Source organism: Monodelphis domestica, chromosome 7, assembly GCF_027887165.1.
Source record: "Monodelphis domestica isolate mMonDom1 chromosome 7, mMonDom1.pri, whole genome shotgun sequence".
Lineage (NCBI taxonomy): Eukaryota > Metazoa > Chordata > Mammalia > Didelphimorphia > Didelphidae > Monodelphis > Monodelphis domestica.
The window spans coordinates 52,607,984-52,623,407 of NC_077233.1; the positions used below are offsets into that span (position 1 = coordinate 52,607,984).

Consider the following 15,424-nt stretch of genomic DNA (forward strand, 5'->3'; position numbering starts at 1 on the left):
CTGACTGGCAGGCTGGGTCCTCAGATGGTGGTTGACTAATTTTCCCCTTTGGGGTACTAGAAGTAGCGCCAGAGGCCAGAACTGGTTTCTCTAGTATGAGTATACCTTCTCCATTGCAGGGGTTAGAGGTACGATGCCCCCTCAGTCTGGAAAATCCTTATAAAATCTTTTGGCTTCCTCTTCCTCCAGAGAAGAAGTCTAAAGCCTTTCTTTTTCTTTTATGGGCTGTAACAGTTAAATTAGTTTTTCTACTAAAAGTATTATATTTTAGAGATTTATTAAAGATTATTAGAAATCAAGGATAAAGAAAATACAGAATAAGAAAGCAGGTGCAACCTACTCACTACATCTTGCCTGCCAGGTAGAGAGATGTGTGTGCTTAGAAGCGGAAGCAGAGAGCCCAAGTAGACGATACAGTCAGTTTAAATACCCAATTTGTTCTCAGCCCAGGTGGGGATCTCAGGTGAGATTATAGGGCATTCTGGGAAGTGCCAAGGACTTCTGGGGATTGAAGTCTGGGGTTCAAATCTCCATTTTTACAGGGCTATTTCTAAGTAAGAGAAATTGTGTAAGATTGATGGTATAAAATATGTTGCTATTCTATAAAATTAAACATAAATTTTATGCATTTCCGAGTTTCTAAACTTTTTCTCTGTCATCTGCTGGTCTGTGTGTCATTTGAGGTTTCCACAAAACTCCCCCAAATTCCCATTTAATTTCTGATGCTAACCTGAGCTTTATTAAAACTGTGATGGGGAAAGTCATACCGTGGAAGGGATACCTGTACGGATGGTCCTTCACAAGCTGCCTTTCCTTGGTATGCCTATGTTGTCTTGGGTAAATGTCTCAGGTTTAGATGGGGCCATCAGTCCCTGGTGTCCTGGGATACTGTTAAGATAAGAAGATAAGATAGTGGATAAGATAAGAAGATAGTGGACAGAAGGATGATCCTAGAGTCAGGAGGACTCGGTTCAAATCTGATCTCGGATACTTCCTAGCTATGACTCCAGACAAGTTACTTAATAGTGCCTCAGTTCCCTTATCTGTAAACTGAGTTGGAGGAGGAAATGGAGAAGCACTCTAGAATCTTTGCCCCCCAACATCTCCAAATGGGGTCATGGAGAATAGGACAAGACTAATTGAGTAAACAACATAAGACAGACAAGAAGTCTAAATCTTCTGACTTTTGGAAATTCACAAAGCCATTCTCTAAACAAGGGATTGAGGGAAAGAAACTCCCTTTTCCCCTTCTCTCCATTTTTGGTCTCTGTTTACAAGGGCAAAGGATCAAGGGATAGCTAGATGGCTCAGTGGATTGAGAGCCAGCCCTAGGTCCTGGGTTCAAATCTAGCCTGAGAGTTCTGTAAAAATAGATATTCTTGATGTTATAATAAATGTTCTTCTCCACTGATAATGAAGGCATATCAGTGAGGGTAGGAAATGGCTTCAGGAACAGGAACAGTGTGTTGTCTCCCACCCTCTCTCTTGTGATATACAAGGTTGTCAGTTATCACTCTGTTTCCCTTGAAGAAATGGCTGAAGGGAATCTGAAGACAATCTCCCCTATCAGCTACTCTTGTGGATGTCCTCAGTGCCTCTCTCTTGGAGGGGATCTAGAGGTGGACCCCAGCAAAGGGGCCTTACCTCTGAGGAGATGATCTCAGGCACTCTGAGATGTTTGTCTCTGGTTCTGTATTGTAAACCCTTTCACACAACATTGAGAGGCTTGACAAATATCTGACTGCTTTAAGAAGGGTTTAATAGAGTCTCAGGTAACTGGGTGAGGGTAAGAGGGAACAGGCTGCCTTATTATTTCCTATATGGTACTTGATCTGAAAGGCATGTAATCTTGCTCAATCAGATTTCTCTGTCCTGTCCCAGCTAAAATAATCCCTCTAAAAGCTTAATTAACCCTTTGTCCTAAGAGATTACAAAGAAATAGGTCCAGGAAGGCAGGAAAGATCAAGGGAGCTATGTGCTCCTTTCTGACAGTCCACAGTGCCCCCTTAGGGGTCTTTGATAGCTTTTCTTCAGACTGAGGAAGGTTGGAGATGTTTGTTTGAAGGAAGATCAATTTTAGGCTTGAAGGTACAAACAGGATCCTCTCAGGTGGCTTTGGTGATACCTCAGCCCCCGAACCAGTCCTGTCAGGTCCAAGTCCCAGACCAGAATTCCAGTGGCTCCTCAGAACTCTCTCCGGTCCGTTTTCTCCTTTCCAGAAGCCTTTGCTCTCCAACTGGCCCTGGTTCTGTCTCAGTCCTCATGTCAGGGCTCCAAATCTTCCCTGCTCCCCATCCTTACAGTTCCTAGCTATGTGACCCTGGGCAAGTCAGTTAGCTCCTTGCTCTTCTGCCTTGGAACCAATACACAGTATTGATTCTAAGCTGGAAGGTAAGCGTTTTAATAAAAACAAACAAGCAAACAATCATGGGGGGAACTACAGAAAAATGGGCATATTATGTACATACCTGGTATTGCTGGGAATTGAATCAGCTATTCTGGAGAGCCGTTTGGGACTAAGGCATTGAACTGTGTACTCTTTGACCTGAACAGATAGGCGTATATCCCAAAGAGTGTGAAACCAGAGGAAGATGACCCATATGGACAAAAATATCCATAGCTGCTCTTTTTGTAGTGGCAAAGAAGTGGAAACTAAAGGGATGCCCATCAGGGGGGAAATGGAGCAAATTATAGTAGGTTGGAATACTATTGTGCCATGAGGAATGAAGAGAAGAATAATTTTGGAGGACTTAAGTGAACTAATACAGAACAAAGTAAGCAAACTAACAGATCAGTTTCTTATAATAAAAACCAGCGTTTTAAAGCAAACAACTCGGAACAATACGATCAGCTATGATTTCAGAGGAATGACGAGCCATGTTGTCTGCCTGCTGATAGAGAAGGAAGGGTTGGATTTATGATGAAGACTTAGGATACAGACAGCTTTGGACATGGTTGATATGGGAGTTTGATTTGCAGAATTATGTGTATTTATTACAAGGCTTTGTTTTTCTTCTTTTCTTTTCCCTTAAGTTGTAGGATGAGTGGGAGAGAAAGAAAAATAAATGCTTTTAAATTTTAAAATAAAATAAAAGAAGGGGCAGCTCAGTGGATAGAGGACCTAGTATGGAGATGGAAGGTCCTGGGTTCAAATTTGGCCTCAGACACTTCCTAGCTATGTGACCCTGGGTAAGTCACTTAACCCCCATTGCCTAGCCCTTACCACTCTTCTGCCTTGGAACTGCTACTTAGTATTGATTCTAAGGTAGAAGGTAAGGGTTTAAATTAAATAACATAAAAGCTAAAAAATCTTCAACATAAAGTCTGTGAATTTTAGTTCTGTTTCTTCCACTGACTAGCTGTGTATTGACTAATAATAATAATAATAACACCTAACATTTATATAGAACCTACTATGTACCAAGCACTGTGCTAAACCCTTTATAAAAGGGAAATGAGCACAATTCCTATCAATCTTTGTTTCCTTTTCTGCAGAGGAGGGGTAAATATTATTTGCATTATTGGACTCAGAGAATTGTTCTGGGAATCAAATGAACATGGTGGAAAGAATACTGAATTGGAATCAGGAGCCCTGGGTTCAAATTCTGATTCAGGCACTTACTACCTGTAGGATCATGGGTGAATTATTTAGCTGTAAAAAGGAGGCTACTAATGTTAGCCCTACCTGGAGCAGGGTGGGAAGAGCTTTGCAAACTGTGAAGAGCTTTGTGAGCCTTAAAACATTGTTGATATATGAATTCCATAAATGCAAGCTATTAGCTGCACTTTTGAAGTCAAGAAAAGGTCAGTGTATTGTCCTAAAGGCTCTGATGGTGGCTGGATCTATCAATAACTTAAACTTGGTCTCCAAAAGAGTGAGTGGTCAAGTTTCCTGTCCCCAGGCAGAGTCAGAAGTTGTGACTGCTGAGACCTGAGAGCTGGGACTCATCTTATTCCAGAGACAGAGAGGTACTCAGACCCATTGTTCTTGGAAGCTGATTTTTTTTTACAGCAAAAACATACATGAGTCACCATTGGAAGAATCAGGAATCAGCCAGACAAATTCTCCCGGGAATTTCCAGTGTCCTTAGCAAGGAAAAACCCGGGAGGGAAGGAACTGAGCTTTGAACGATGGTGGTCACCAATGGAAGCCTCTCTGCCCCACTCCCTAGTTATTCTGGCTGCTGTCTACCTGGCACTGATTCTTTATGATGAATCCCAACAAACCTGGGAAGCTGGTACTTCAGGTATTATTATTATTATTCCCATTTTACAGATGAGGAAACTGAGGTATGTAAGAAATTCAGTGCCCTTGCCCCCAGGTTAACTCTCTTCAAGCTAACTCTCCATGTACTACATGGTTTCTGTTTAGAGACAGAAAATGGAACACCTGCAGGGGAAGGCAGAAGAGGGAAAGGTAGCAGGGTAGGCTTGGAGCCAGAAGGTCTAAATTTGGATCCTGGCTCTGCCATTTACTGCTAAATGTGTGACTTTGGGTTAGTCACTTCTCTCTGCCTTGGTTTCCTCATCTGTAATGTGGAGATGATAATATTTTCACTAGTTATGTCACAGAGTTGTACAAAAAAGGGCTTTGAAAACTCTAAAGTACTATGCAAATGTACATCAGATATTTAAGACATATTTCACAGAGTTTCTGTGCTTTGAATTGTCTTTCTTCTCTTTCCTCTTGGAATTCGTAACCTTCTTCAAAACTTACTTTTTTAAAATTTAATTTAATTTTATATTTATTTTATAATTTATTTTTAAAATAATTTTTATCATCTATTTTTATTTATTTTTAAATCATTTTATATCATTATAACAGCTACTTTATTATTTATTTTAGATTAAAAAAAAAAAACCTGAAACAAAACTCTTTCCTTTCTGTCTTCATATAAGGTCACACAGCTAGGAAGTGTCTGAGGTCAGATTGATCCCAGGACTTCCCATCCCTAGACCTGGCTCTCTATCTACTGAGCCACCCAACTGCCCCTATTTTATTTATTTGCCTAATTTTAATTTTTCTGGGTTATACATGCATTATCACGAGCTGCCCCTATTTTAGATTTTTTTTTTTAATATACCTATATGTGGACCTGTTCTCTCCCCGTTAGAATTTACCTTTTAATTGCTCTTCGTATCCCCAAAGCCCAGCATACAGGAGATACTTAATAAATGTGTATCGATGACGCTTTAGGATTAAAGCAAACAGTCTCAAGAGGTGAAATGTGACCAGTTGGAGGTGACACAGACAGTATGTGTCCGAGCTGGACTTTAAACTTGTCCCGTGGTCTTCTCAGTCTCTGATGAAGGATGTGCCAGTTTGAGAAGGATTTCTCTTCCCATCTCTGGGATTAACTCATGCTGAGTCTTGGAATGGGTCCCTGATCTCTCTGGGAACTCTGTTCTCATAGAACTAATAACTTCCTCAATCCCTCCACCAAGCCTTATGCCAAGAACCCTGTGATCTTGTTTGCCCTATTCGCTATGCTGCCCAAGTGCCAGATGGGAGGTTTCACCAGAAACTTTCACGTAGCTCAGAGATGGGCAAAGAGGTGTCCCTGAGATTGCTATTAACTTGCTGAGAGACCGCTCTAATGCTGAACGTTGTGCCTTGTGAACTCCCTTCCATTTCCAAGGCTTTAATAGACCAAATTCTTTTCAGTCCTTTTATTCAAGCAGGCCCCTTCAGGATCTGCCTGCCAGGAAGAATTTACTAGGTCAAATTGGCTTATTCCAGTCACTAGTTTTTTGTTTAGTTGTTTGTTGTTGTGTGTATGGTTGCATCAGTGGATGGAGCTCCCAGGGAGGAATTCAAAGTGCTGGGCGTCTTCTCTCCAACTTCTAGGCTTAGAGAATCTCCTGGGGGTACCAAGAAATTAAGTGACCAACTCAGGACCCAGTTATTGTTCATGTTTGAAAATAACAACTTGCTTTTGAAATTGTCTAGGATTGAGATTCTCCACTAATTGTATACTTTATACATAGTAGGTGCTTAATAAGTGCTGAACTGAATGATGACAGAAATTCCATGGGAGAGGCAAGGGGAAATTTACTAGATCAGTAAGGCCAACAGTTAATTTGGGAACCTGGAACTCTTCCTTGCAATCAGTTTGTCTCATCTGTAAAATAAGGATAGATGTTTAAGTGTTTTTAAGATTTTAGAGCTGAAAAGAACTGTAAAGCTTATTAAGCGCAATAGCTTCATTCATTCATTTTTAAAAAACTCTTATTTTCTGTTTTAGTAACGACTCTTAAGATAGAAGGGCTAGGCAAATGGGTTGAGTGACTTGGCTGGGGTCACAGAGGTAAAAAGTGTTTTAGGGCAGATTTGAACCCAGGTCCTCCAGACTTCAGACCTGACTTCTTTTTACTATGCCACCTAGCTGCCCCCCCCCAACCCCCGCTCCTCCATTCATTCATTCTTTTTTACAGATAAAGATGTTGAGATCCAGAGGGGTAAAAGGATTTGTTCAAAACCTCTAAACTAGTTCAGGATTCTTTTCCCTCCCACCAGAGGTTCTAATCCTCCATGCATGCCTCATACATTACCCAGCGATGCCATTGGTCCCCTTCAAAACCAAAGGACAGACTTTGAATTCTAAGCTCCTTTCTGGAATGAGATACTCCAATTGGAATGTGTAGTTCTATTGGGAAACTTAAACGTATTCTATGGTGTGAAGTGAGTTGTGAATTGGAATCAGATGGTGTTAAAGGGACTTTGAGAGCCAGTGTGAGAAGAGGGGACAGAGAGTTAGCCTTGGTGTCAGGGAGTATGAGGCTCACTCCCATCACCCCAACCTCCCACTTACCACTTTCTTTATGAGCCTCTCTCAGCTTCTGGTTGTATTCCAAGACTAGACCTCATAGGTGGATTCCTGCCTCAATGGGGGGAATTCCTACAACCATAACAAAATGCTCCTCCTCCTCCTCTTACTTCTCCTACTACTAGTTCACATTTAAATAGTGCTTAAAAGTACTTTTCAAAATCTTAGGTGCTTGATGTGTGGAGTAAAGGTTCTTTAAAGATCCCCTAATACAACCTTCTCACTTATAGATGAGGAAACTGAGTTGCAGGGAAAGGGTAACTTCCTAATGTGAGCAGTCCTTTTCCTCTATCATCTGGCTCCTCTTCACTGACATCACGAAAATCCTCTTCTCATTTTCTCCTGTTTTAGGGGGGGCCATTCCCGAAATTGCTAGTGCTTCTCATGTTCTTCCTGACTCTACGCACCCTGGGAAGTCCTCTCTGGCTTCACTAAGAAAACCTGAGGAAACTCAAGAAAAAGGTCTTCAGAAATCATCAGGATTGACTCCCTCCTCCAGCTCAGGTACTTCCAGGAACAAGATGTGATGGCCTAGAACAAAAGCAAATGTTCTAGGGTGTAGAATCACTGATAGAATCAGTCTGGAAAAGGTCAGCTCTTGACATTCACCCCTGTGTCTCATAGTTCCTAAGAGGATGCTCTAGGCACATCACTGTGCCATACCCAAGAATAGGAATGAGGTTGATAATAACAATATTGACTTATCTTTTCTTTCTTTTTTGGTAAGATTATTAAATGAGTAAATCAAGAAATACCATCAAGTTTAGTTCCCTAGATGTTTAGCAAAGAATTTGATTAAACATCTCATGTTATTCTTGTTGGCCAGCTATGTGGCACAATGGAAAGAGTCAGGAAGACTCAGCTTCCTGGGTTCAAAACTGACCTTAGACATTTACCAGCTGTGTGACACAGGACAAGTCACTATACCTGTTTGCCTCAGTTTTGTCATTGGTAAAAAATGAGCTGGAGAAGGAAATGGCAAACTACTTTAGTATCTCTGCCAAGAAAGTCTCAAATGGAGTCACAAAGAGTCAGATACAACTGAAAGATGTCTAGTCAACTGAACCACTATTCTTGTGGAAAAGATGAAGATGGGTGGGCTAGGGCAGAGGTATTAAACACAGAGCACTGGACTGCATGGCCCAAGGGGGGCTGAGCTAGATTTTTCCAATGGTTCTTAATTTTTTTCCAATGCAAATGGGAAATATAAAAAAAATAAATCCAAATACAGTAAACTATAGATACACCATATATACTTTAAAATTAAGTCAATATGTAACCCACAGGGATCTTTAGGTACAGATTAGTGGCCCCTTTTCTATTTGAATTTGACACCTAGAGAATGGTATACTTAGTACTTGGGCTAGAAAATGGTGCATTTAGATTCAGAAATGGTTGGCATCTGAATTCAGTGAGGAGTTGTTAATGGTTCTTTGGCAGCTTAGTGGCACAGTGGCTAGAGCCCTGACCTTGGAGTCAAGACAGATTTAAGTTCAAACCCAGCCTGAAACAAGTTTCATCAGGAAAAGAGAAGAGGGTGAAGACATTCTAGGAGAAGAGGACGGACATGAACAAAAACACAGTTAGGAAATGTGAGGGCATATTTGAGAGATCTGGAGTAATCCAGTTTAGCTGGATTGTAGAGTCTGTCAAGAAGATGCTGCAGATAAGCCAGGGAAGGTACAGGTTGGAGCCAGATTGTGTAAAATCTTAAAAACTAAGTTACCAAGTTTTACCTTTGCCCAGTAGGCACCAAGGAGCCAGTCATGCTTTTTGATCACTCGAATGATGAGAACTGTACATTTAAAAATGATTTTGGCAGCCATTTGTAGACTAGATAAGAGAGAAAAGAGATCAGATGTAGTGATATGTTAGAAGGCTATTAAAATAACTCAGTTTAGAGACAAAGAAGGCAGTAGGGTCAAAAGGAAGGGGCCAGATATTCAAAGTTTTTCAGAGATAGAATGGACTATACTCCTCAACTGATAAGATGTAAGGGATGATTGGGAGGAGTAAGAGACAAGAATGGGAAAATGGTGGTGCTGTTAATGACAATGGGAAAGACTGGAGGAAAAATTCGTTGGGGTGAGAGGCAGATGGTGGGATCAGGCTTAGATATGTTGAGTCTGAGGTTTTGGTAGATCGTCCAAATGAAAATGTCCAACTTATAAGTGGAAATGAAGGGTTGAAGTTCAGGCTAGAAGCTGGGGTTGGAGATATAGATCTAGAAGTCACCAAAGCCAATGGAGGTGGCTGAGAGGGCCAAAACAGGAAAAGGAAAATAACCCTGAGAACAAAATCTTGAGAATCACTTATAGTCATCTGGAGAAGGGAAAGAAGCTCATCAAGGAATGGTCAGAGAGGAAGGAGGAGAATCAGGAAAATGCAGTATCATGGAAGCCAAGGGAGAAATCATTCTGAACTGTCAGAAGTTATTAAAAAAAAATAAAGTCAAAGAGGATGAATGCTGAGGAAAGACAATTGGATTTTGTGAGTAGGAGTCATTTGCAAAGTATGAGAGAGTAAAGTAGATCAGGGTAGAGGATAGATAATAACATATTGAACCGTAGCTTAGTCTTAAAATACTATTGGCCACTGGATGGGACATTGAATAGAGTGTTTCCCCCTTAACACATCTACTTTCTTTTTTTATATTTAATTTTATTAATTTAGAATATTTTTTATGGTTACAAGAGTCATGTTCTTTCGCTCCCCTTCCCCCAACCTCCTTCCCTTAACTGACGAACACTTCCACTGGGTTTTACATGTGTCATTGATCAAGACCTATTTCCATATTATTGATAATTGCACTAGGGTGATAGCTTAGAGTCTACGTCCCCAATCATATCCCCATTGACCCATGTGATCAAGCAGTTGTTTTTCTTCTGTGTTTCTACTCCCACAGTTCTTCCTCTGAATGACAAATCTACCTTCTTATAGCTGATATGAATGAATATGATCAAAGCAGTCATATTTCATGCATTCTCAATTTCAGAGCCAGGTCCAAGTGGATGCTCAAACCGAGTCTTACAGCTGCCTTTTATTGAAGATGACCTCCCTCATTCCTTAAAGACAAATCCTTCTACTTCAGATATAAAGGTAAAATCCCATCCATGGCTGCCACTAAAATCTCAAGGCAGCTATTTTCACAGCTAATATCATTTGTCATTTCTCCCTACAAAAAACATTATTTTTGAAATACTTCCTTCAGCCTTAGTGGGAAGTTTGAGTCGTAGAATCTTTTTAGTTTCCTGCTGACTTGTGAAGTTGCTTGCTTCTAATTGTTGTATTCTGGTTTTTAAAGACTTAATTTCATCCCTGGCTTTTTGGTCATCCTCCTCATGGTCTGATTTTCTTTGGAGTTCATCATTCATCTCCTTTGCTTCATTTTCAAGCTGATTAATTTTGGATTTCAAGACACTATTTTCTTGTTCAAGTGCCTCTGTTTCTAGATGACTTATCCTGCATTTTAAGTTCTTTTCCCAATTGTCTTCAGCCTCTCTTAATTGTGTTTTGAATTGTATTTTGAGTTCTTCCAAAGCCTGTGTCCAGTTTGTTGGAGTTTCTGTGTTTTTGCTTGGTGTTCCTTGATCTTCCTTTGTTACATTTGCTCTTTGTTCATTGCCTGCATAGAAACTGTTGATTGTAATTTCTTTTTTCTTTTTGTTGTTTGCTCATATTTTCCACTTCTTTTCCTCCCGGTAGTTGCCCATCTTGATCCTCTCATTATGTGCTGGATCTTTTAAGTTGAGTCCAGCAGGAAGGTTCCTTAGCTCTGTCCTGTTATTAAATTTGGTTTTCATTTCCCTAGGAGCATTTTGTTTTTAATCAGTGAGGAAGGGGTTTCAGAGGTCAGAACGTTCACTGCCTCCATGTTACCATCTTGACTCCTCCTCCATAGAATCTTTTTAAAAGAAATTAATTTTGAGTATTTGTAAGCATATCACCAGATTAAGGTGAACCAAATGGAGGCCCCTTAGGACCTGCCTGGATTCCCATAAAAGAACTATTTTCATCACTGATTCTTCTCTCTTCATTATTATGAAGACAGAAGAACAAATGTCTCAACTCCTTAAGATAATACCTAATTTAGCTCCTAAAACCCTAGAGTGAGGAGACAAATATTATTGAGTGATTCTCTGATTCATAGTTTGGAGATCTGATGATTACGAATCTGTCGACTATCCATTTTTTTTTTTAAACCCTTACTGTATATTGGCTCCAAGACAGAAGAGTGGTAAGGGCTAGGCAATGGGGGTCAAGTGACTTGTCCAGGGTCACACAGCTGGGAAGTGTCTGAGGCCAGGTTTGAACCTAGGACCTCCCATCTCTAGGCCTGGCTCTCAATCCACTGAGATACCCAGCTGCCCCCTCGACTATCCATTTTTAAAGATAACTTTACTTTAAACATTTTCCCAGCCCCTCTCTCAACCTCCAGCCAAATTCAAGGAAATTTCTTTTGTAAAGTTAAGCCACATTAATTCATACTACACTAATTCAGAATTCCAAAGTTAAAGCTCATTCATTGTCTACAAATCATTGCTAAGAACTTAGAAATAAATTGTCATAAAAACATTCCCTCTGCAATCTATTGCATTATTGAATCGTTGTCCAGCTTGCATCAGAGTGCACACAAGTTCTGAATGAGTAGAGTTTGAATTGATAATATTGTACAGCACAGGAGAAACTTGCTTGAGTAAGATGGTGGTGTTGCTTATTTGCTTGTGAAATTTAATAATTAATTAGAATAATAATCTCAATATTGTCATTAATAATTGTTTTGGAAGGAGATACTTACTATCTAATGAATACCCAAACAAACTATATACTAAGGTGTTACAATAGACTTGGAGGGCTGGATCTGGAACTGGCAAAATTTGAGTTGAAATTTATTTTATATGTATATATATATAAAATATAAAAAAAATAACCTGTAAAGGTCATTTGGGGGAATAAAATATTATTAATAGATTTAAAAAGTTTTGGGGGGGCATCTGGTTGGCTCAATGGATTGAGAGCTAGGCCCAGAGACAAGAGGTCCTGGGTTCAAATATAATCTCAAACACTTCCTAACTGTGTGACCCTGGGCAAGTCACTTAACCCCCATTGCCTAGCCCTTACCACTCTTCTGCCTTGGAACCAATACACAGTATTGAATCTAAGATGGAATGTGAGGGTTTTTAAAAAAAAGCCCTTTGAAGAACAGGATTTAGATAGACTTGGAGAGAGAGTCTTGCCTGGCTCTTTATTTTATGGTTGAGAAAACAAAACTCAGAAGAGGAAAATGACTTGTTCAAGGTCACCATGGTTGTAAGTGGGTCACATAGCTTGGGTTCAAATACTTATATTTGGACTCCAATCCAACAGGTTATTTTTTTTTTCTTGTATAATACCACACTGCTATCTCTGCAGATCTATGCTCATTGGACCTCAACATCACTTAATGGTACTAACCTCCTTGCTTTTTCTTCCAGGAATAGAGAGGCAGAAATATGCCTTGGTCAGGTATCAGGAGATCTGGGTTTGGATCCTGTCTCTGCCAATATCTTTCTGTGTGACCTTGGACAAGTCACTTCTCCCTTTTAAAATGATTAAGTTGAAATGGTTTAAGCTCTAGGAAAATTTTGAGGTGACTGTGTTTAGGGTTCCCCCTCCTTGCATGAAGAACAGCACTTTATGATCTGCTTATCTCTTCTCTCTGGGTTCGTAGAATTGTCATGCCTACATTACTCAGCATCAACCACTCCTGAGTCTAAATGGCGAGAGCCTTTACTGGACTGAAATGGAAGTGATCAAGGCTACCAATGGATTTGGCCAAGAGAACAAAATCAGCCAAGGGACGTTTGCTGATGTCTATAAAGGGCAAAGACACAACATAACGTATGTCTTTAAGAAGCTCCAAAAGGCAAGTATTTGTCTACCAAATGAGCGAATGGGACAGGACTGGAGCAGGGAGAGATGGGCAAGAAGGTGTTCAATGATGGAGGCTCTTTTCAAAAAGCATTTCCATGTCATTTTGCTTCCCACAGACCAGGTGCCCAAGAAATCTATCCGTTGAGAGTTTCTTCCACATGGAAGTCCAGATTTGCCTTAGGTAAGTGTCTGGTTGGAAAGAGCTTCGATTACAATGGCACATCCATACTAGTGTCATAGAGATGGACATTTACAAATGAAGAAACTGAAAGAGGTTTGCCCGCGGGACTGGAAACCAGATCTCTTGAATGAATCTCTTACAAAATATCCATGAGATTTTACCATCTTCTGATGGTAAATGTTGCTATAATGTTACTTTAATAGATTTTCAATTTTAATCTTGAAAACAAAGACCCTATACTTCTATATACATTTGAATGGCTTGTATTTGGTCATTTTGAGGCATGCCCACCTCTTTGTGACCCCATTTGGGGTTTTCTTGGCAAAGATACTGGAGAGGTTTGCCATTTCCTTCTCTAGCTCATTTTACTGATGAGGAAACTGAGGCACACAGGATGAATGACTTGCCCAGGGTCACACAGCTAGTAAGTGACTCTGGGCCCAGTGCTCTATCACTGTGCCATCTAGCTGCTTTCTAAACGTGGTGCCCTCTGAAGAACAAGCTCTAGTCACCCCCGATTAGTAATTGCTCTGTTGGGACTCCATTTTCTGACTCCAGATCCACGGCTCCATCTGCTGTACCATCTAGCTGCCCCAATTTCGAAGGTAACTCATAACACCGGTCTCATTTCACAAAAAGAAACCCACGCATAGAAAAGCCCACATGAACTTGGTTGTAACAGGAACATCACAGTCACTTTTCCGAAATTGGACAGCAGCCTGGGAATAGAACTTGGCTGTATTGATGCTCAGCTGAGAGTGAATCTCCCATTAAAATGGCATTTTAGAATCGAAAAGACTTTAGAAAAAAGAAAATTTGGAGCAGCATAGAGTACAGAATATGCAGTCCTGTGTTCAAATTCTGCCTCGGACACTAGCCATGGGGCTTTGGACAATTCCTTTTCTTCCTTGGAGGTTCAGTTTTCTCAGATGTAAAATGAGTATAACATTTGCGGCGTCTCCTTCCTGGGGGTTTTGTGATGTTCAAATGAGATAAACAGGTGTATAGTCATTTGTAACCCTTAAATTACTGTATCAATGGCAGTGATTATGAAATGATTTAGTGTCCATCTAATCATTATTAATAACAAAATAATAGTATTAACTAGAGCTGAATGTTTAATAGTAAAAAAGTTTACAAAATGTTTTACTTCGATCTTCACTCCTGCTGTTAATTCATTAATAAAAGCAGCCATTGATGGATTACATCATGGTTCACAAAGTACTTTATTATCTCATTTGATCAGAAGGTAGTGTCTGTATTATGTCACGGGTGAATAAGCTGGGGATGGGAGAAGATAGACTGGCCTGCCCAGTGTCACTAGGCAAATTAGTGGCAGAGGGAGACTCAAACCCAGGTCGCTTGGCTCCATCTGGCTCTCTTTCCATTGTAGCAGGAGCCTTTGTGGCAGGCTGATATGGTTTTTGTACTTTTTTTTTACTCACAAATATTGTACAATTTAATGTCATTTCTATTCTCGGTGGAGATTAGCAGGGTAAGATACAATGTCCATGTGGGTTTCCAAGGTATCCTTCAGACTTTGGGATTTTCTGTGTATTGACAACAGCCAGAGCTTGGGAGCCCACTTCATAATGTTCTTAGGAAATGGTTCTGAGCAGTGAGGTGGCAGAGTGGGTAGAGCGTTTGACTCAGAGTCAGGAAGACTTGAGTTCAAACCTGACCGTAGACATTTGGCTGGTTGAGTGACCCTGGGCAAGTCACTTAGCTTCTGTTTGCCTCAAGTAAAATGAGGATGACAATGGCACCTACCTCCCAGAGTTGTTGTGAGGAGAAAAATGAGATAATATTTGAAAAGCTTTTTGTAAACCTTAAAACATTATATAAATGCCAGTGATTATTGGCAGGGTTCAGCAGCGATCCAGACCAGAATTATGAGTTGCAGAGAGGTAGTTTTAGAATTGTTCTAAGGAAAACTTCCTGACAACGAGTTATCCAGTTGAGGAAAGCTGGTCTGCCTCGGGAGGTTCTCTCCACTTGAGGTCTTCAATGCTTCAATGCCATGCTTGAATGACTATTTCTTGGGCAGGATGGAGGTAGAATACCTTTTTTTTTTTCCTGTATAGTTTGGGCTAGATGGGCTCTGAGGTCCCCTCCACCTCCACCTCCAAGATTCTGGCATTCTGTATGGGAATTAAAGAACTCATCTCCTCTCATTCTTTAATCCTGATCTTGTGTTTGCTTCCAGGTGCTCCCATCAAAACATATTACCCTTGCTCGGCTTCTGTACGGGGGAAGTGTTTCACAGTGTGATACACCCCTATATGCCCAATGGCTCCCTCGAGGACAGACTCCGATGTCAGGTAAGAGCCTCCAGATGCTCCTAAGTGAACATGTGAAGTCATTGTTTCACCATTTCTATTTCGTCTCTTAAGAAAGCATTCAGAGCTTATAATAATAGCAAACATTATGCAGATGTCCTGCATTCACTCTTAAAAAAATAAAAAACCCATACCATCTGTCCTAGAATCAACACCAAGGATTG

The 15,424-nt window shown here is 40.4% G+C and overlaps 1 protein-coding gene across 1 annotated transcript in view; it reads left to right on the plus strand.

Annotated features, from left to right (window-relative positions):
- The window catches only part of IRAK2 (interleukin 1 receptor associated kinase 2), a 57,566-nt gene that overhangs the window by 24,246 nt on the left and 17,896 nt on the right, over nucleotides 1-15,424 (plus strand). Inside the window, exons 3-7 of the mRNA XM_007500217.3 lie at nucleotides 7,179-7,331; nucleotides 9,823-9,926; nucleotides 12,538-12,732; nucleotides 12,857-12,921; nucleotides 15,128-15,242. Coding sequence (XP_007500279.2) covers nucleotides 7,179-7,331; nucleotides 9,823-9,926; nucleotides 12,538-12,732; nucleotides 12,857-12,921; nucleotides 15,128-15,242 — 632 coding nt within the window. The remainder of the gene's footprint in view (nucleotides 1-7,178; nucleotides 7,332-9,822; nucleotides 9,927-12,537; nucleotides 12,733-12,856; nucleotides 12,922-15,127; nucleotides 15,243-15,424) is intronic.